Source organism: Oncorhynchus nerka, linkage group LG26 (genome assembly GCF_034236695.1).
Source record: "Oncorhynchus nerka isolate Pitt River linkage group LG26, Oner_Uvic_2.0, whole genome shotgun sequence".
NCBI classification, from domain to species: Eukaryota; Metazoa; Chordata; class Actinopteri; order Salmoniformes; family Salmonidae; genus Oncorhynchus; species Oncorhynchus nerka.
Window position 1 is genome coordinate 16,715,255 of NC_088421.1, and position 20,604 is coordinate 16,735,858.

At 44.2% G+C, this 20,604-nt stretch overlaps 2 protein-coding genes across 3 annotated transcripts in view; both read right to left on the reverse strand.

Moving 5' to 3' along the window:
* Positions 1-12,630, reverse strand: part of LOC115110408 (histone acetyltransferase p300-like) — a 31,382-nt gene extending 18,752 nt beyond the window's left edge. The window contains 10 exon segments of the mRNA XM_065010160.1: positions 1,377-1,560; positions 1,714-1,831; positions 2,049-2,183; positions 2,657-2,759; positions 2,951-3,175; positions 3,346-3,459; positions 3,762-4,047; positions 4,596-4,772; positions 6,088-6,677; positions 10,118-12,630. Of these exon segments, the coding sequence (XP_064866232.1) occupies positions 1,377-1,560; positions 1,714-1,831; positions 2,049-2,183; positions 2,657-2,759; positions 2,951-3,175; positions 3,346-3,459; positions 3,762-4,047; positions 4,596-4,772; positions 6,088-6,677; positions 10,118-10,211 (2,026 nt within the window). The 5' untranslated portion in view covers positions 10,212-12,630.
* A 1,281-nt stretch (positions 12,631-13,911) lies between these two features.
* LOC115110410 (xaa-Pro aminopeptidase 3-like) lies at positions 13,912-20,571 on the reverse strand. 2 transcript variants are annotated; one of them, XM_029636042.2, is made up of 10 exons: positions 20,243-20,571; positions 19,632-19,754; positions 19,018-19,425; positions 18,611-18,795; positions 18,474-18,536; positions 18,238-18,351; positions 17,972-18,057; positions 17,690-17,873; positions 14,923-15,043; positions 13,912-14,545 (listed from the first exon to the last, which is right to left on the reverse strand). In XM_029636042.2, exons 1-10 carry the CDS (start codon positions 20,313-20,315, stop codon positions 14,373-14,375), a joined length of 1,530 nt encoding a protein of 509 aa, XP_029491902.1. In that variant the 5' UTR covers positions 20,316-20,571; the 3' UTR covers positions 13,912-14,372. The 2 variants fall into 2 exon arrangements, with proteins under 2 accessions (XP_029491902.1, XP_029491903.1); XM_029636043.2 differs by having other exon boundaries at positions 19,670-19,754; positions 20,243-20,569.
* Positions 20,572-20,604: the final 33 nt, after the last annotated feature.

Consider the following 20,604-nt stretch of genomic DNA (forward strand, 5'->3'; position numbering starts at 1 on the left):
AGGCTAAATGACATCATTTGAGTCAATTGGAGGTGTACCTGTGGATGTATTTCAAGGCCTACCTTCAAACTCAGAGCCTCTTTGCTTGACATCATGGGAAAATCAAAAGAAATCAGCCAAAAGAATTGTAGACCTCCACAAGTCTGGTTCATCCTTAGAGGCAATTTCCAAACGCCTGAAGGTACCACGTTCATCTGTACAAACAATAGTACCCAAGTATAAACACCATAGGACCATGCAGCCGTCATACCGCTCAGGAAGGAGATGCATTCTGTTTCCTAGAGATGAACGTACTTTGGTGCGGAAAGTGCAAATCAATCCCAGACCAGCAGCAAAGGACCTTGTGAAGATGCTGGAGGAAACAGGTACAAAAGTATCTATATCCACTGTAAAACAAGTCCTATATTGACATAACCGGAAAGGCCACTCAGCAAGGAAGAAGCCACTGCTCTAAAACCACCATTAAGAAAAAGCCAGACCATAGTTTGCAACTGCACAAGGGGACAAAGATCGTACTTTTTGGAGAAATGTCCTCTGGTCTGATGAAACAAAAATAGAACTGTTTGGCCATAATGATCATCGTCATGTTGCGAGGAAAAAGGGGGAGGCTTGCAAGCCGAAGAACACCATCCCAACCGTGAAGAACAGGAGTGGCAGCATTGTGTTGTGGGGGTGCTTTGCTGCAGGAGGGACTGGTACACTTCACAAAATAGATGGCATCATGAGGATGGAAAATTATGTAGATATATTGAAGCAACATATCAAGACATCAGTCAGGAAGTTAAAGCTTGGTCGCAAATGTGTCTTCCAAATGGACAATGACCCCAAGCAAACTTCCAAAGTTGTGACAAAATGGCATAAGGACAACAAAATCAAGGTATTGGAGTGGCCATCACAAATCCCTGACCTCAATCCTATAGAACATTTGTGGGCAGAACTGAAAAAGCGTGTGCGAGCTAGGAGGCCTACAAACCTGACTCAGTTACACCAGCTCTGTCAGGAGGAACGGGCCAAAATTCACCCAACTTATTGTGGGAAACTTGTGGAAGGCTACCTGAAATGTTTGAACCAAGTTAAACAATTTAAAGGCAATGCTACCAAATACTAATTGAGTGTATGTAATCTTCTGACCCACTGGGAATGTGATGAAAGAAATAAAAGCTGAAATAAAATCACTCTACTATTATTCTGACATTTCACATTCTTAAAATAAAGTGGTGATCCTAACTGACCTAAGACACTGACTTTTTACTAGGATTATATGTCAGGAATTGTGAAAAACTGAGTTTAAATGTATTTGGCTAAGGTGTATGTAAACTTCTGACTTCAACTGTATGTGTGTGTGTGTGTGTGTTGTGTTTAAAGTGTCTACTCACTGGACGGCTGTCCAGGGGCCAGAGGCGACTGGCCCATGCCAAGGGGTCCCTGTGGCAGGCCTGAGGGGGGCATGCCGGGTTGCGTGGGCATCATGCCCTGCTTCTGTAACCGCGTCCGCCGCTTCTCCTCCAGTTCCTTCTGGATTTTATAGATCTTCTCAGCCAGGAGGTGGTAGTACTCCGCCTAGTAGCGATTTAGGAAATTCAGTAAATGTATATACACCCTCTAGTCCGCCATTACTTGTTGTGGTCAGTTATTGAACACGGTGATTTAAACTTCCTGGTATACTACTGTAATAACAGTCTTCACCCACAACATTGAGGAGTCAGTTCTCACCCTGCTGTTGGCCGACTCGTACATGTCCCCCTCTACTTTACGAGCGTAAGCCACCAGGTTCTCCATCCGCCGGTCCTTCAGCGCAGCCGGGTCCGGGGTGGGGAAGATGGCCTGCACACTGCTCACCCAGCAGACGGATAAAGAGATACAGAGAGATAAGCCAAAAGACACTGGCAGCCTGCAATGAACCATAATTGTGTGGTGTGGGTGCAGTCCAGAGTCACATATACAGAGTACCCGTCTAATAGCAACAGCAGATAAAACACTTTTTCGTTTAAACTGCAATGGCCTACGTGTCCCCCTCTGTGACTCTGGTGCAGTCAGGGCAGACTCACAGCTTGTGGACGAGGTGGTTGCGCAGGTCCTGAGTGATGTCCTCGTGCCAGTTCTTCCTCATGCCCGCGGCTGAGGGAGGGGTCGCCATGGGCATGGAGCCCAGGCTGCCCACCCCGCTACTGTCGTTCAGCAAACTGAGAGACGACGAGAGAGGGAAAGAAACGACAAGCTGGAAGTCATCATTTTGCTCAAGGTAGTCAATGAAGTAACTTTGTGAACTTGTGAGTGTGTTGCTGTGTAAAATAATGTTTTAAGTCTTTAGAGCTGGCAGGACCATAAAAATCAGTATTGAATTCCAAGGATAGGGAGTTCTTACCTCAATTAACCTCTACCCCTGCACATTGACTCAGTAGCGGTACCCCCTGTATACAGCCTCATTATTGTTATGTATATGTCTTGTTACTTTTTGATTGATTCAATTATTATTTATTCTTTTACTTTAGTTTATTTAGTAAATATTTTCTTAACTCTATTTCTTGAACTGCATTATTGGTTAAGTGCTTGTAAGTAAGCATTTCATGTTAAGGTCTACCTACACCTGCTGTATTCGGCACATGTGACAAATAAAATTTGATTTCAGGGCGAGGGTATGAGTGTGTTGTTGTACCTTTGCACATTCATATTGTTGTGAAGCATGGCGTCTGGTAGCAGGTTGGACTGATTGGGGGGCTGCACCCCCACCCCTCCATTCATCCCCATGGGGTTCCCTCCTACAGGGGCAGAGAGGACAGGTTCAAAGCAGTTCCTTTCCTCGGAATCACAACCATTCACTTTAAAAATGTTCTCCTGCTCAATCAATGACTAAACTAAGAAGTCTGCTACACTGCCCCTGGTCGTTCATTTTTCTAGATTCTTCCTCCTCTTCATCAACACTGTTGTTGACGAGCCAATGCCCACTCACCCATGGCGTTTAACGACCGCATGCCAGGCTGGTTGGGCAGGTTGGACTGCGGCGGTTGCTGAGGCATCTGGTTGCCCTGGTAGGTGAGGCCCAGGGCGGCGTAGGCCCTCTCAATGGAGCTGGGGTCGATCTGGCTGGGTGGGGTGAGGTTAGGGGTGCTGGGCTGACCCCCTGGCACTGCCCCTAATGAGTTGCCCAGGCCAACCCCAGCACTGCTTAGTAAAGCTGTGGAGATGGAGAGAGAGGGAAAAGAAGTGAGAATGAGAGATAATCAACTTGCCATGATCGATGACGGGAACAGATGCTGAACAGGTAGCCAGCCATCTTGGTTCAAACACACGTAGTACATCACAATGCAGAGGACGGACACATAGCTCAATACAAACCACACTCACACTGCTGGTTCCTTTTATCTCCAGCGTTCTTTAGCGGCAGGCAGACAGGACAGTCGTGCCGAGTACAGTTCTTCCAGTGAGAGATGATCTGTCGTGACGAGGCACAGTGTGCCACTGAGGGGGACGAGAGAGAAAGTGAGACAACTGACAGCGCAACACAATGACCGTGTCCCAGTAGAGACCTAATGTCAGAAATAAGGCAGGAAATCTAACTGTAAAAACAAAGGAACCCCCAGAGCATGATTGGCCTGATTGTTGAAAAGCAACCTACAGAAACATAAATGAAATTAAGCTCAAACCAAGATGAAGGATGCATCTCAATAGTCTAAAGTAGCTTCCTCTAAGGAGAGAGTGGAAGCCACTTCAGAATATTAACAAACCAAGAATAACAGTATTGAAAAGGACTACCAACTCACCCTGGCAGGACTTGCCAGCCTGGCAGTGGGTCATGTGGTTGAGGACGTTCTTCATGGTGCGGCAGTGGGGCAGGCTGCACTGGCGCACCTCCCCGTTGGCCTGCTCCCGCCGCTGGCACTTGTGGGCGTGGAGCAGGAGCACCAGCTGCTGCTGAATCAGCTTGCGCTTCTCCGGGTCGGCAGTGGGAGGCGCTGCCCCCGGACCTGTTGCCACAGTACCAAGGCCAGCCTGGGCCCCGGCTCCAACCACCGACACTGACCCTACTGCCGAGGTCTGCTGTGAGGCCTGATGACACAGAGTGAAAAGAGAGTGCGTTAACCAGAGGGGATAGGGGGATGTAGAAGGAAGATGGCTGGGATAGAGGGGCTGTATGGAGGATTAAAGACAAGGGAGGGCCTTTAAAAAGGAGATCAAGTTGACAAGGTGGGATGGGCCGAACTAAGAGCAGTGGGTTGTGAGTTGATTACCACTTAAGTCCAGAGGGTCTTTAATCTAGTATTTTAGTAGGAATGACAACACCAATATCGCAATGTTTTTTTGCATGGCAAAAATGAAAACGGGAAGCAGACCAAACTCTTTAGTTCTTTAAAAACCTGCTGTATGTAAAATAGTCTGTTATAGCTTGGGAAACAAATAAATGTGACTCTGGATGACAACATAATGACACTTGTTTCCAACACTAGGGCTGTTAGCCTAATGAAGTTAAATCCATTTCATGTTTTGTTTCCTTGCCACGACACGTATTGCAATACTGGTATTGTCCCGGGCCCTATATTTTTCACTAAAATAAGAGGAACAGAAAAAGATAGAAGTCAGAAGGAGCATGCCCTCACCATCCCAGCCATGCCCTGTATAGGTGGTGTCTTCTTGTCCAGGTTGAACTGGGCCAGGCTGTTGGCCAGACCAGCCTTGTTCTGGTGCTGTGGGCACAGCCCAGCACCACCCAGACCCTGGCCTGCTAACTGACCGTACGGACCACCATAGGGGCCCGCATTAGCCATCATATTCATCTGAGAGAGAGACGGGGGCAGAGGAAGAGATGGGGAGAAATTAAGGGAATGTTAGGTGAGTGAGATCTGGTTTACACTCATGTTTCTGGTTTTCTTTATTGGACAAAAATAAATAATTGCCAGATTAACTTTAAAATCACTAGCAACCTGAGATAAGTTGTTGACAGATAATGGAGTTCAATCTCTGGACCATTAGGCATTACACTGCTTTGAGCAGTAGTCAGTCTGGTCTTATTCACGGAGGTTGTTAAGAAAGCATTAACGCTGACATACTTACAAAAACATAATTCAACAAATAGCTTGAATTTCCTAGCCTTTTCACACAAACACCAAGCTCTGTTGAAGACAATAGTGATCTAGGGGTGACAATGAGAGAACAGCTGCTTGCTAAGGGGGAGAAAGACCAAATCAGCTCTTGCTCCAACAGCTTTCATCATCTGTTAACCCTTATCCTTACAAAATATCATCAGCCTAAAGGAATGTAATCAACTACTTCCAACAAAAGACAGATACGGCCAACAGATAAATAAGCTGGTCACTGCTCAGCTGTGTCCCATCAGGATCGTTTTGGATGGAACTTTACGGCTGTAAGTCTGCACCCTTCTTACTCCCCACTGTTTTAGACACCTTATGGAAACGCATGTAGACACTGCCCAACTGACAACGAACATCTATGCTCTTAGCTGCCCAAACTAAAAGAGAACATGCACTGATGGTTTGTGCTTTTAGCCTCAGCCAGTCTACAGCTCTGGAGGTGTTAAGCAAGGCAACATCAGCCTGAACATGACAGCATCCACTGCACCCTGCCCTTGTGAAAACAGCTCTGACAACTGATTAGATTGTCATATTTACAGCACCAACAAACAAGCATTTAAACTGAAAAGCACCAACATACTGATCCAATTATTTGCATAGCAATGTGAAGTGCGTATTTAAAATGAGCCTATGGCAACATGATAGCTGGGATACACAATAACAGGGTTAAAGGTTAAAGGTTGATGAATCTGCTCTGCTGCCGTCAGACATACTTGATCAGTTCCGAAAGAGGCACTTCAGGGTTCACACACTAAATACTCTTCTCGATTCTGGTCAATTAATGTTCATTCAGAGCAATCTTGAAACCATCTAATGACATATTAAACATAGCATCTCACTGTTGTCTGGTGTCAAGACAGCTAGCATGGCCAGATGCACTGAACACCAAGACCAGCACAGAGCTAAAGTGCAGTAACGTCAATATGTGTAAAAGAGGATTCCTGCTCCTGTAGACATTAATGAACACAAACACATCTAAAAAACAATTAGCAGGTCTTACCTTGTTCAGTGCTCCAGGTTGCTGTGGCCTCATCCCAGCCTGCCCCCCTGCCCCCATTTGCTGCCCCCCCTGCTGCTGCAGGGTTTCTGCCAGGAGGTTACTGTTACTTCCCATGCCCGGGTTGACCTGGTAACCCATTCGGGGCGAGCCATTCATCACCTGGCTTCCCATCATTCCCTGGGGTGTGGGCCCTTGCTGCTGTCCATTGCCCTTCTGGGCCCCCATCATGGCCCTGTTCAGTCCACCCACCATACCCACCTGCTGCATCATGCCAGCCTGCTGGGGTGAGGGGTGCTGCCCCTGGGGACCCATACTCTGGGGCCCAGGGGAGGCATTCATGCTGCCCAGGAGTCCCATGGAGCCACCGGGGCTGTTGGTGGCTCCCTGTTGACCCGAGGGTGGCAGCGCTCCAGCCCGGAGAAGCTCCGAGAGCTGTTTGTGTTTGGCAGCAGCGTCCTGGCCTCCTCCCATTCCTCCTCCCAGGCTGGTGTGCAGCTGGCTGAGGTCCCCTCCGTTGACCAGGCCCAGCTCCGACGAGTTGATGAGCTCATCAGGTAGGTCGTGCTCCAGGTCAAAGAGTGAACCGAAATCTGGGAGGGTGTAAGAGGAGGAAAGAGAGGGCAGGGTAAGTGGGATATCCTGAGGTGTACATTGAGAGCAGTAGCAAAAAAAAATGCACTTGTGCCCCTTGACATTGCAAGCTCACTAACAAAGGTCTAACCTCCTTCAAATGTAGGTGCAGCAATAATTCATTCTGGAAAGGGAAATAACTCCATCTAAAAAGAACCAACTAAATGAATCCCTCCTCTTTCTGGACACCAACGGCGTCTGCATACTATGTTCCGTTTTCTCCTAGAAAAACTTGGTTAGGCGAGATGAACGTATGTGCCTCGCATACTCACTTAAAAGACATTTGCTTAAAAGACCTTAGCCAGTATACACTTCCTCAAAATGGCCTGAATAAATTTAAGATATCGCAAGAAATCTGTAATTCACTTGGATGTTTTTGCTGAGGTGGTCTTAGTCATGCCATTTTACATCTAACCAAGATGTTTGTTGCAGTATTTCACAAGTGAAAAACGTGCATGAAAACAATTCGTCTCTCGTTTAACGACAAACACTTTATTGAAGAATCCGTACGGTTGACCAATCACCGACAAAGGGCGTAGACTTCGGTTACGGGACTTCGGCTTGCCTCATGAAAAACTGTGGTGTGCACAAACAGCCGAACAAACCCTTGCCGAACACAAAATGTCATCATAATATACGCACAAACTGTTTCAGGTGGGAAGCATGAGGACGCCTTAAGTCAGTGCAGCAGCTGGCTGCAACCAACTAAATTAATCCCTTCCCTTTCTGGATCCTAAGTCAGTGCAGCGGCTGGCTGCAGCCTCCCACCAAAGAGTTTCCTCTCCTGGGCCAGTTTGTGGTTTGATGGGGTGTCAAACAGGGTGGACAGGGTAGGGTCAGAGTGCGAAGCCACAGAAGTAAACACTGACTGAACAGCAGGTGGATGTGTGTATATAGAGGATATTTCTCTGCCTCTTCATATAGAAAGGGAAAAAGCAAGAGCACAGGCATACCTGCTAAATTGCGAGATCTACTTGAATTGCCCCTGTCTGAGACGCGTGCATTCACTTACAGTGCATGGTGGATACCAAACTAAGGCAAACCTTTGTGTCCTTTATGACTATCATATGGCAAACAAACACCTCTGGATATAGAACTTCGGAAACGGGGGCAAGTGGTCCATTTATGTACCAGGTTGAGGATGTACTTGGCAGAGACTTGAAACGCCTACGGCACCAGAAGCATCTCACAGTCTCACCTCTTGCCATCTCTAGCTTAGAGCAGCAGACTGCAGCCATCTTAGAGGGGGAAAAAAATCTAACATGAAACACACAAGAGCTGATCCGCTCAAATATGCAAGCATGCATCCTCAGTCAAGCTCAAGTCTCTTTTAGAGAAACAGGTGGGTGTATTGATATTTCTACACTATCCTCCAAGTTGCAGTGACTATAGCACAGGCAACACTCAAATTGTTATTCTGCACGGCATGGATACAACATCCGTACGTGTAGTTTAAGACAAGAGGAGCTACATACAGACGTTGAACTCCGTCAGTCTCATAAACAAGAAAGAGAGCCTTCTCAATTTACCTCATATCTCCCGACTCTTACTAAAATGAAGATCTAGGCTAATCCCCCCCCCCACCATGACCAATGAGACACATGGTAAGTTGTGTACACTTGTGTCTGGGGGATGATGAATGACAGAAACTACCTCTAAAGAAGTGATTTTGCAAATGCTTGGTTGTGCAAATGCTACTGTGAGCTACACCTGGTCCACAAGATTCAGTCCAGCACCAACGCCTCAGACTCCCATCACAATGGGAGGCAACAGACAGCAGACGTTTACTGGACTGACATCACCATTTTCACAGCCCAACCGATTGATCCTTCACAGGGTGAAAAGTCTTTTTTTTTTTTAGGGAAGGAGGGGGGTTGCATGTTGCATTTGCTCTTCCCTTTCCAAACAGAATCAACTTTTCACCAGAGTGGTTAGACCTGTGCAGAGCCTTTCTTAGAATTCCAGTAATGACTCAGTTGGTACAACAGAACTTGGATGACACTTAAATCATAGCTGTATGTTGAGAGAACATGCTTGTACAAGGCATATGCTTCATGTGTAATGGCGACTTGGTTGAGCTAGTACAGTACACATTCTGATCTCTTGCCGAATTGTGTCCATAGTGCTCCAAAAAAGTTACATCTCGACTTCGTGTCATATGAGAAATTGCATTGAAACGAAAGCTACAATTTATGGAGGCACCTATTTGCGCAATCCTGAATTGTTTAATTTGTGATTAAAAGCATCCTGATGACAGACATAACATGGAGAAACAAACAAAATGGGGAATCGTGGGTGCCAACTACCAGCTAATTTAGCATACCCATTGAATAAATATGAATTGCATGCGTCAGGGAGTGGGGTCTGCACAATTAGGAAATCTGTGTTTTTCAATCTGGCCTATAATAATTTAAGCTTGACATTGAACTTTTACCATGTTATCAAAGTATTCGAAGGAGTTAAGATTGTAGCAGTCCTGCAAATTAGGGGCAAAAAACAACGACAGGACTCAATGGTAGGAATAACGTCCAAACCATTCAGACTTTAAAACAACGGGTATGAAAAAGCTAGACACATGCATACAAACGCATAAAATAACATTACGCTGCCACATATGTAGCGACAAAAGCCACTACAACTTTCGTCTGCTCACGAGCAACTTGACTCTCGCTATCAAGTGTAGCCACTAGACAACAATGCAGCAGTACACAGGAGTGGTGATGGCTCGGTCACAACGCTATCTGCCGTAAGTATAATAACACTTCAGACACCATGTTACAGCGAAGTTGTCTGAACAGGTTCAAATAAATGAACCCCTACACCAATCAAATACTGAAAATGTACATGGTGTCACCTATCTGATAAGCTAGCTATGCCATCTTACCTAAGATTGATAAGGGCTAACGTTCAGCTAGTTAGCTACCCACACATCAAAAGCATTCATCTTTATTGCTTGCAACGTTCAAGTTAAATATCTAACGTTAGCTAACTAGCTGGCTATCCATAAATTGTAGCAAGCTGCAGCTAGTTAAATAGGAGAAGTAACGTTAACTAGCTAAATTGGCTAACTAGCTACCTAATACACTCCAATACTGTGAGTTCACAACTTGCTATACGTGGACTATCCCATTGTTTCAAGCGGGCAGATGACTTTAAACTTTCACTTCAGACCATCACACTGGGAGGGCAATTAGCCAGTCAACTTTACTTTGACCAGTTGGGTAACAAGCAATCCTTTACTACTACCACCTAATTGGTAGCTAACGTTGGCATCATAACTTGGCCGATGATGGATGTGGCTCATTCTTGTGAACTTAGTAAAACAAGCAGGTTAACTTGCTAGGCAATATAACATCCCTGAACAGCTAGGCAGGACTGTTATAGCATTTAAAATGTTTACCGTTTCCATCACTGGCGGAGACTGAGAGGGCAGGGGATGATAGTTTAGGCCTCTTGGCTGAAGGCGGGCCGGACTCCAGAACATTATCGGCCATATTTTTTCAAGAATTAAAAAATAGCTATATATCCACAAAGGATTGGCTTATTCCCTTGTTTGCGTCTGAGTTCTTTCAAACTTCCCTTCTGTAAATGTTTGTGATTCTTCCCCCACCGTTTAGGGACGGTAGGGGGAAAGGAGGCAATTGCGATACACTCTTCCTTTCAGGGTTCCCACTCTCGATCTATGCTTAGCCGTCGCTATCAATCCCCCTCCCCTGTCGGAGATGTTGTTCCTTTATAGATTTCTCCGAGTTTAGAAGGAGGGAAGGTAGAGTCGATGAAAAAGACAAGCAAGTATGCCTTCGACAATCTCATTTAGCCTCTTTGGTGTCGGAAAAATTGTCCCAAGACCTGTCCTCCATGGCAGCATCAGTCTTTTCCGCCATAGTCGCCGGCGAAATCGAGTGTTTAATTCTAGAGCACTCCACCGAGAGGGGTCGTGTCCAGGGAAGCAAAATGGGAAACGCGATAAAGACCGCAAGCAAACCGTACCCCAGTGGTACCTTTGGGGGCCTCGTCTCATGCAACAGTTATGAGGGACCCGAAAACGGATAAATCTTCCACTTTGTCTGAATTGCCATTGCAGTCAATGCAATTTGATCCCAACATTACCACAAAGTAATGAGTTGTCAAAGAATACAATTATGGCGTTAGGTCCTTAGTCTAATAAAAAAAACACGGATGAATGTGTCCGACAGTGACATAATATCAAAATCATCCCCATATGTAAATTGGGATCGTCAAGAAACAAGAACTGGATAGGCTTATCTATATTTGGGGCTATGAAACCGGGATACCCAGTCCCAATGAGTGATAGTGGTTTAAGATGCATCTAAAGCATGGGTTAAAAACCTCATTCAACATTGAAAACAATTCGCATTGTCTTTTAGATAAATACCATTGTATAGGGGTGCAATTCAGATCTGAAAAAATAATACAGTGAAGCTGACTGATCAAGTTCTGTTCTCCAATAGACTGTACTACACCTATGGGCTCCTATTCGATAAATTAATTCCATGCATTTAATACATTTCCCTTACCATCTACTTGTAGTCTACATCGTGTCATTAGTTTGTTAGTTTGTCAATGCAAGGCACTGAATTGGAAAAAATAACGGACATGTGAATGCACATTTGGATGTTGCAACCTTTGCGCGATTATGCCAATTACATGCAATGAGGTTAAATTTAAGCAATACAATTTTGAGCAAATTAGTTTGTGTTATGACAAATAATTTAGGCTAAATTCTGAGATTTGATGTTGCAAAAATCGTTTGAGTTATAGCCCAGTGTGCCAATTAATGTCCTATCAAATTGATTCAATTAGTCCTAGTTTTATTTTGCAGAGGACGTTTGGTTTACTTGCCCAAGTGTTGAGATTTAAAGCTTACCCAAGAAAGGTAATCATATAATCTACTGCAATAAGATCACCATTGATTAGACATATGAAATTGGTTGATAAATATAATAAATCATCGGTCACTGCGTATACTGATTTAGGTTGCAATGTATGTGAAGAAAAAAATCCCGACCAAGAACAAGAGAACACAGCGATGAGCGAAAATCTGATAAAGCGAGGGGGTCGCTACAACATTATGGCTATTTTAGAAAAGTGTCAAGCTTCGTCCATAAAATAATGATAGCAACACCCCCAAACATATGTGGTCCACAAAATCCTTTGAGTCTTTGTGGTGGTAAATGCCCCCCTTCACGATTATCCTAATTTATATTTTCCTTTAAACCTTCCTTTTTACTCCCCCCTCAAATACCCAATATACAATTATCGGTATATTTGTCTATGCGGGCATTTTTTCATCTGTGGCGATGGGTAAATTACGATTTTTTTTCATGTTGTATTTTTCTTTCGCTCGCAGGTTTTTTCTTCGTTAAATATATTGCCTTCTTCCGCCTCTCCTCTCCACTCCGTAAAAACACCCCTTCCTTGGATTTTCAGAGAATTTCCCTTTTTCACTCCCTCATTCTTCTTCTGCCTTATCTTTTATTTTTACTTTCTTTCCTCTTTTCGCACCGACACGACATTGCCACTCTTTCACCCGCGGGTCTCGGAGTCGCTTTTATCGGTGCTGAAGTCGCTTTCTTTCTCGGTATCTCCTGCCTCTCTCCGTCTGTCCGCACAAACAAAATGGCGGCTTGTTGTTTCTACTCTGATACGGGGGAGGGTTGAGGTACAGCAACATTAGGCGTGAAGGGGGTTGGTACTCGGGTTTGCCCGGAAAATCCTTTCGTATTTTTTCGGAGCGGCAATACTAGTGTTATCATCTGTAGAGGGCAGTCGTGTTCCACCAACATATCAGAATATATTTAAGAGGGCGCTTCGCTTCTATCGATACAAATAAGATTATCATTGCGGCAAACGATGCTCATATAGGCTATATCAGGTGTCTCATTTAGGTAGATTTAGGACCACCCGTTACAAATAATAGAACTGAATATTCTGTTATAACAGCATTTTCAATTAGACATGACTACGTATAAAAACTAACACACACACAAAATATACATTTTGTCTTCATCAATAAACTCATCTCAAATCCCAATATTCCTAATAAATGAGACAATTCTTGCACAATAGAGCCATTATCTAATGCTCTCCTATCCAGCAAGGAACCTGTGAATTGTATTAGTTTGTGAGAACAGACATTTTCTATTTTTACAATAGAAAAGACAATGAAAACATTACCATTCAGATCCATGAGGAATAATCAAGCAGTCCTCCAGAAACCCATATAAATAATTGGGAAAACAAGTGATGCTAGTGAATACATGGTAGTGGATGTACCACAGCCTGTAGTAAATGTTTTCTGCCAGTCAAAAGATACCCTGTGTTAAAAAGGTGGATTTTGTGGTGCTCATTGCCAGTTATAAACTGTGGCTCAACTCTCAAAGAAGTCTAAGAAACTGGACATTATTGTGGCTTGCAGCAGAAACGTTTTTGGGACTTAAGGATTTTATACTGAACAAAAAATATATAAACGCAACATGCAACAATTGCAAAGATTTCACTGAGTTACAGTACATAGAAGGAAATCAGTCAATTGAAATAAAATCATTAGGCCCTAATTCTATGGATTTCACATGACTCGGCAGGGGCACAGCCAATTGGGAGCCAGGCCCACCGCCAATTGGGAGCCAGGCCCACCCACTGGAGAGCCAGGCCCAGCCAATCAGAATTAGTTTCCCCCCACAAAAGGGCTTTATTACAGACAGAAATACAACCTCCCCCTTCTCAGACAATCCCCCGGCAAGAAGCCAGATGTGGAGGTCCTGGTCTGGCATTGTTAAACGTGGTCTGTGGTTGAGGCCGGTTGGATGTACTGACAAATTCTCGAAAACAACGTCGGAGGTGGCTTATGGTAGAGAAATTAACAGTAAATTCTCTGGCAACAGCTCTGTTTGGACATTCCTGCCATGTCAGCATGCCAATTGCACACTCCCTCAAAACTTGAGACATCTGTGGCATTGTGTTGTGTGACAAAACTGCGCATTTTAGAGTGGCCTTTTATTGTTCCCAGCACAAAGTGCACCAGTTTAATGATCATGCTGTTTAATTAGCTTCTTGATATGCCAAACCTGTCAGGTGGATTGATTATCTTTGCAAAGGAGAAATGCTCACTACCAGAGACTTAAAACACATTTGCACACAAAATTTGAGAGCAATAAGCTTTTTGTGTCTATGGAACATTTCAGGAATCTTTTATTTCAGCTCATGAAACATGGGACCAACACTTTAGATGTTGCGTTTATATTTTTGTTTAGTATACATCTGAAGCACTTGGAAGGGGTATTGGTGCCGGAAGACAGCCCGCCCTCCCAGGCTCCCCCTGGGCCTGTGTAGGGATCAGATTAGTTTATTTTTTTAACAGTAAAGTTGTTTGATATTTATTTTTGGTAGTTTGTTAGTTTTTGTTGGTAGTTCCATTTTTTGGGGAAACCCCGTTTCCATCCCACACAGTAGGTGGCGGGATGCACATTAAATTGTGCAATCGCCAATATACTGAAGACGAACCCACTGAAATGTGACCAGTCACTCGAGAGGGATGAACACTCACTCTTGCTCACACTTAGCATTTTGAGGAGTGTATACAGTCACACTCCAGTTGGGAGCAAGGTATATACCCTCCCCATGTCTAGTCTCTCTCAGCCCCAACTCTGTGCACAGGCTCTTTCAACATCAGCAATGGTTTTGGGTGTGTCAGAGGACAGGATCAAGGGGTTTATCTCGTCTTGAATCACAACGTCGTCCTCTATTCTCACCCCAAGTCCACGGAATCGATCTGGAACCTGGTCATCGTCCTCACATATGTACAGCCCTGAAAGAGAGATGGACTGGAGTGTAGTCACTTGATGTATTCATGCACACACATGCATTAAACACTGGAACAGTAGTGCTTCAGTGTTTGTATAGGAATCTCTGGCTGTTTCACTGGGAAGGCTGGGTTTAGACTACACAAAACATTCTCCTTAGCAAACATAAATGATGCTTGTGTAAAGTTACATCCTACCATGCAAACTATGTGGAGCCCACCGTGCGTGCGGTGAGTGGTGCAGTAATAAAGTGTTGCCTCTAAGGAGGAATACCCCTAGTGGAGTGTTAATCCAGCCTAAAAAGTGCACAGTTTTTCAAAGTTTGTCAATCAGTTGAATATGACTAATATGAAGAACTGAGTGAGTGAGAGAGAGATTGTACCTGGCTCTATTGTGATTGCCATTCCAGGCTGGAGGGGCTGAGAGCGGGAAAGCTCAGGGGTATCGTGTACATCCATGCCCAGGTAGTGACCAACATGGTGGGGGCAGTAGCGCCGTGCCGCCTGGAAGCAGCAATACAAGTCACTGAAGCAACAAAGTACACTGCATGCTCAAGCACTGAACTGAATGTGACTGTTTGATAGGGTCCCTTCTTTCAGTTCTGTGTCTGCCTTTTATTTTGACATATTTGGCACATACACCGGATAGGTGCAGTGAAATGTGTTGTTTTACAGGGTCAGCCATAGTAGTACAGCACCCCAGGAGTAAATTAGGGTTAAGTGCTTTGCTCAAGGGCACAGTCAGATTTTCACCTTGTCGTCTCAGGTATTTGAACCAGCGACCTTTCAGTTCCTGGACTAACGCGCTGATCGCTAGGCTACCTGCCATCATGGGTAGGCCTAACACTTTATAATAACGGTCAGTAATAAACCATTTACAAACAGTTTGTTCAACATTTATTAATCATTACTCCAACATTAGTACATCACACTACTACAACAGTGTGATTGTTCTGGAATAAAATGTTCAATATATTTCCTTAAACATCCTGTGTTGTGTTCTTATTCCTTTAACATTGACATGTTCTAGGCCAGGTTTTCCCAAACTAGGGGTCACGACCCCATGTGTGGTCACCTGATTTGTAGTGGGGTCGTGAGAGAATTCGCATTTAGTTAATAGAAACGGGGTTACATCAGTAACCACCGGTATCCGCAAAATACAGTTGTAATGAACAGAGCGGTTTCTGTTTTCTTCCTACAACCGAGTGGACAAGATTAGGCACTAAATCAGACTTGAGGTGGTGATGTTCTTTTCTACACAGAAGATCATACAACATTATTGCCTGATAATCTTCTGAATTTCCCAATACCTTTCTGATGCATTTCAGTCATTTCAAACCATACCGATTGAAATACTGTCAAAAATACTGTCAGACGGATATGACTGACTGTCATAGCCCAATTTTAAAAAGTTTACATTGGCCGTTGATTACATTTTTTTTTTACATGGTGGGGTCACTATTTTTTATGTTTTTTTTTTATCAAAATGGGGTCGCAGGCCAAAAGTTTGAGAACCCCTATTCTAGGCCATTTTGAGACCATCTGGTACTGCTAGAATGCCTAACATGGCAATGGCATGTCCATCTTTTGCTGAGAAATTACACGGGTCACTCTAAACATTTATAAAGAATTATAAATCGAGAAAACAAACAGATATCAATCACTTCGGTGCCATTGCTGAAAGCTCCTCCACCACGCACCAGTCTTGCTGAATGCCTTCTCTCCTACCCAGCCTCCCAACACAAGCGTCACCCAAGCCTGTGTGATACCTAGGCTACTCCTGTGGTGTGCTGCAATCCTTGTCCCCCACCTTTCGGTCTTCTCCCAACTACCACCCAGGCCTGATTACTTTGCAACCTCATAGGCCTAATATTTTAAATCGGAGTCTTAGAAAACGTATGGCTATTTCTCACGTTGATCTGTAGGCTACAAATGAACATGTTGCTATTGTCTACCCTAGACTTACACTGAGGATGATGAATTTAAGGCCCGATGCCTCATAAACGCGGAGAGATTTGAGTGTTTTTACAATGTTGCATCCTGGGAGAAACGATACGCTTGCCCAAGTATTGCACTAGAGAACTGCGTGTTTTTCACATTCGACACAGAAAAAACTGCACGTTTGCGTTAACATATCTAGATTGTTCTGTCGGTAATTAACAATGTCTCTGGAATGTACGCAGCTTTTGAAATCAGTGGTGTTAAAGACTGATTCTAGTACTGTCTGAATCAAAATGTAAAATCCGAACTAGACTTGCCATTATTTTTGTTGCTTTTAAAAATGTTTATTTAACCTTTATTTTATTGGGGCGGCAGATAGCCTAGTGGTTAGAGCGTTGGACTAGTAACCGGAAGGTTGTCAGCTCAGGGATTCGATCTTGCAAGGTCAAAATCTGTCGTTCTGCCCCTGAACAAGGCAGTTAACCCACTGTTCCTAGGCAGTCATTGAAAATAAGAATTTGTTCTTAACTGACTTGCCTAGTTAAATAAAGGTAAAAAAAAACTAAAAAAAACATTTAACTAGGCAAGTCAGTTAAGAACAAATTCTTATTTAAAATGACAGCCTACCCTAACCCAGACGACGCTGGGAAAATTGTGCGCCACCCTATGGGACTCCCAATCACGGCCAGTTGTGATACAGCCGGAAATCAAACCAGTGTCACCTCTTGCACTGAGATGCAGTGCCTTAGACCGCTGTGCCACTCAGGAGACAATTTACTGTCAGGAAATGTGCAATCAAACTCAGATCCTGACATTTCTTACCCATCTGAATTAAAAAGGTCAGCACATAAATTTAAGGATTATAAAGAACCTAAATGGTTTATTACTGAACGTTATTAGTATTAAAGTGTTTGTTATACAATAGGGGTTTTGATAAACAGCATTAACCTCTAATACCCTTTCCTAGCCATTGAGTCTACTTGGTTAAGTCCCCTTAAGCCACAAAATATAACCTATTACTTTCAGTTAAATATTACTATTAAAACATTTGAGTTAATAAGTGATATATTAAAATTTATGTTGATGCAAAACACCCTTCTGTTATCTATGCATGCATTTGATACCATTATCAGTTAACCTGGACATGGAGTTATTTTCTCCAACCATGGAACGACTTTGAGCAGAAGGACACAGCGACACTGAGCGTACCTTAAGTGTATCAGCATCACTGGTGGAGCCCTTCACGATACCCAGCTGTTTGAGTTGGCGTCCCAGCAGAGCCAACATGGTGCTGTAGATGTGGTCCAGACTGACTCCTGGGGAGCACAGAGACAGACAGGCCTTCTGCACCTCCAACACCCCCTCATACAACTCTGCCTGGGCAGGGCTGAACCTGGGCTCACCATGCAAGAGAGGGGTAGAAAAGGAGACTTAAAAGAATGGAGAGAAGGAGAGAATATCCAAAATGGTATCTCTGTTGATGCAACTCACTTTCCGTTCACCGGCCAGGTGCGAGTAATATCACTGACATAACAGAAGTATTCACACCCTCCATCAAGTAGCACCATCTCCCCATTCTGAGAGAAAGAAAAGACAAGGAATTGGGCAAAGTCTTGTTTGTCTGGACACAGACAGAGAGTTACTGGTATAGATGTAGTATGTACCATCGTGGCAAAGCTGGGGTGTTAATAATTCTAAAACTTCTAACCTCAATTGTGGGCCCACATTCAGCAGCAACATTACATATGTCCCTTCACCTTGACAATCTGGTTGTTGTTTATGTAATGAAGTGTATTGGCTCGGTTTCCACCAGCAACCACAGGAGGATAGGCCAAGAAATTGGCTCCATGGGCACGGCACTCAAAATCAAACTAGGGTTGAGAAAGAGATTCACATTAACATTTCAACATTATCGTTGCTACCATAGGTGTTAAACCATATTTTCAATGACAACACACCATCATTATAAAGTGTCTAAAGACCTGTAACTCACCTTAGCATACAGTAGAGATTCATCAATGTCCCCTTGAGACATACCCATAGTCTTCTTGAATGCCTGAAAGAGGGGATGCAAAGGGTTACGTGAACAGTTGAGAGTGCTTCACTCATGGCGTGTGTGAGGTGACTCACCTGTGCTGTGATGCGACCAGCCTCCTTCATGAGAGCCACCTCGGCTGGGCTCTTGAGGGCCCTGAGGGAGTGTGTAAGGGGTCTGAGAGAGCGCACCATGGGCCCCCCTTCCAACAGGGGCCGAACATGGGTCTGGTGGAGCCCAGGGTGGCAGGGCTTGGAGCCATCATACCACACAGTGCTACCTGAGAGGGAACAATCAAAGTAGAATTGTTAGTGATATAGTTTGTCTAATTTCTTTACATCACTTTAAAATGGTTCAAACAGTTGCATTTGTTCGGAATGAAAATTTGATCCACAATTTGGAGCTATGTTCCTCAGGCTTTTAATCCCTGATCTTTCATCCCAAGAGTAACATTTACTCTAAAATATGTATGTTCAAATGACTTTCTCCTAGTTACGCCTACCTTTAAGGCTTTTGAGTACAAGTCCCAACTCTTCTGTGCAGTGGACCCTCTCCACCCCCGTCAACGCTGCCGCCCCGTCCTTCCCTGACCTGGGCCCGTCCCACAGCTCCCTGGCCGGGTCCCTGCGGGGTACAAAGAGGATGGCTTGGTCCGGGCGGCCGGTACCACACAGAACCAGGGCGCTGTCTGGCTCAAGGATGCCTGTGAGGTAGAGGAAGTCCTGGTTCTGGTGGAAGGGGTAGGGGATGTCATTGGTCATGTAGCGGATTGGGTGGGAGAGGACTATGACGAGGTGTTTGTTGGACGAAACAGTGGGTCCCAGCCGATCTGCTTGAACCTCAATGAGAGAGGCCAGTCTTTGCCGACGGAGATCAAACTCTGTTTGGGTTAAGCCAGGGGTCACCTCACCTGTGACAGAGAGCAAGAAGGGGAAGAAGTTATAAACCCACCATTCAAAACTCCCTGAAGCGACTGCTCTGTACTACACAACAGTATTCATAGCCATAGTTTGTGGTTGTGAATAGGATAACAATGAGCTTTGATTTCGGGTAAATGCTGTAGAGTAACTGATTGGCAGAAATGGGAAATATCTGTATGCCCATGAGTACATAAACCATTTTTTATGAGGTGTGGATGAGTGAAGGGGCTTAGCTGGCCGAGGTATCTTGGTGGAACCTTCTGCGGTTTCCACCCTTCTGGTTTAACGGAGACATTCCGGCATGGGCACCACAGATGACCTGCAGAGCGGTTACCAGTGAGGGAAAAGTTTGCTAATAAATTCACAGTTCTTTTTCACTTAGGTCTTAAAGAATCTTCCACAATCAGCTGGCCATACAAATCTACCTTATTTAAGACCTATAATAAAAGTATGACATTATTGGGGAATAACATGCATTATGCCTTCCATCTTGCTGAGGCAAGCATTTGTGTTATTCAAACATAACATGTGAAATTAGCTTGCATAAATCATGGGGAAGATCTCAATTGCATACTCCACGCGTCCTCTCTAAAAACCCATTGGGTGAGAAAGCAAGAGGTCCCTCCCCTCAGACCTTCTCCTCCAATAGGATTTGAGAAAAGGACGCCAAGAAGTACACAATTGTGATCTTGACCCTGACTACAGTAGTTATGTAAGCTAATTTGTCTGTACAGTGGCAAGATATAAAAATGACCTTCTACCATTGTAATAAATTAAATACAAATAACCAAATATTTCACCACTCACCTTGACTCCAAAACTTTGAGTATGACACCAATTGGGTAGCGGATCTGGTCAAAATGTTAGGTGAGGGCAACATTGTTGCAACTCGGTCAGACTATCAGCGACAGTTTAACTCCCATCATCATGATGCCACAAGTGGTGTCGCTAAATTGTATTGATGTATATACAATTACATCAAATATAAATACTTTAGAAGACTAAAAACCAAACATAAACCATATAACACAACTACCTCTTCATACCACAGCCAACATTTAGGAATCTGTGACTATATAATGTCGCTAAATGCGTCTGTCCGTCTGCCGCGCTTGTGAAGTGACAAGTTTCAGCCTCCGCTGTAAGACAAGCGTTACCATTGGTGGAAG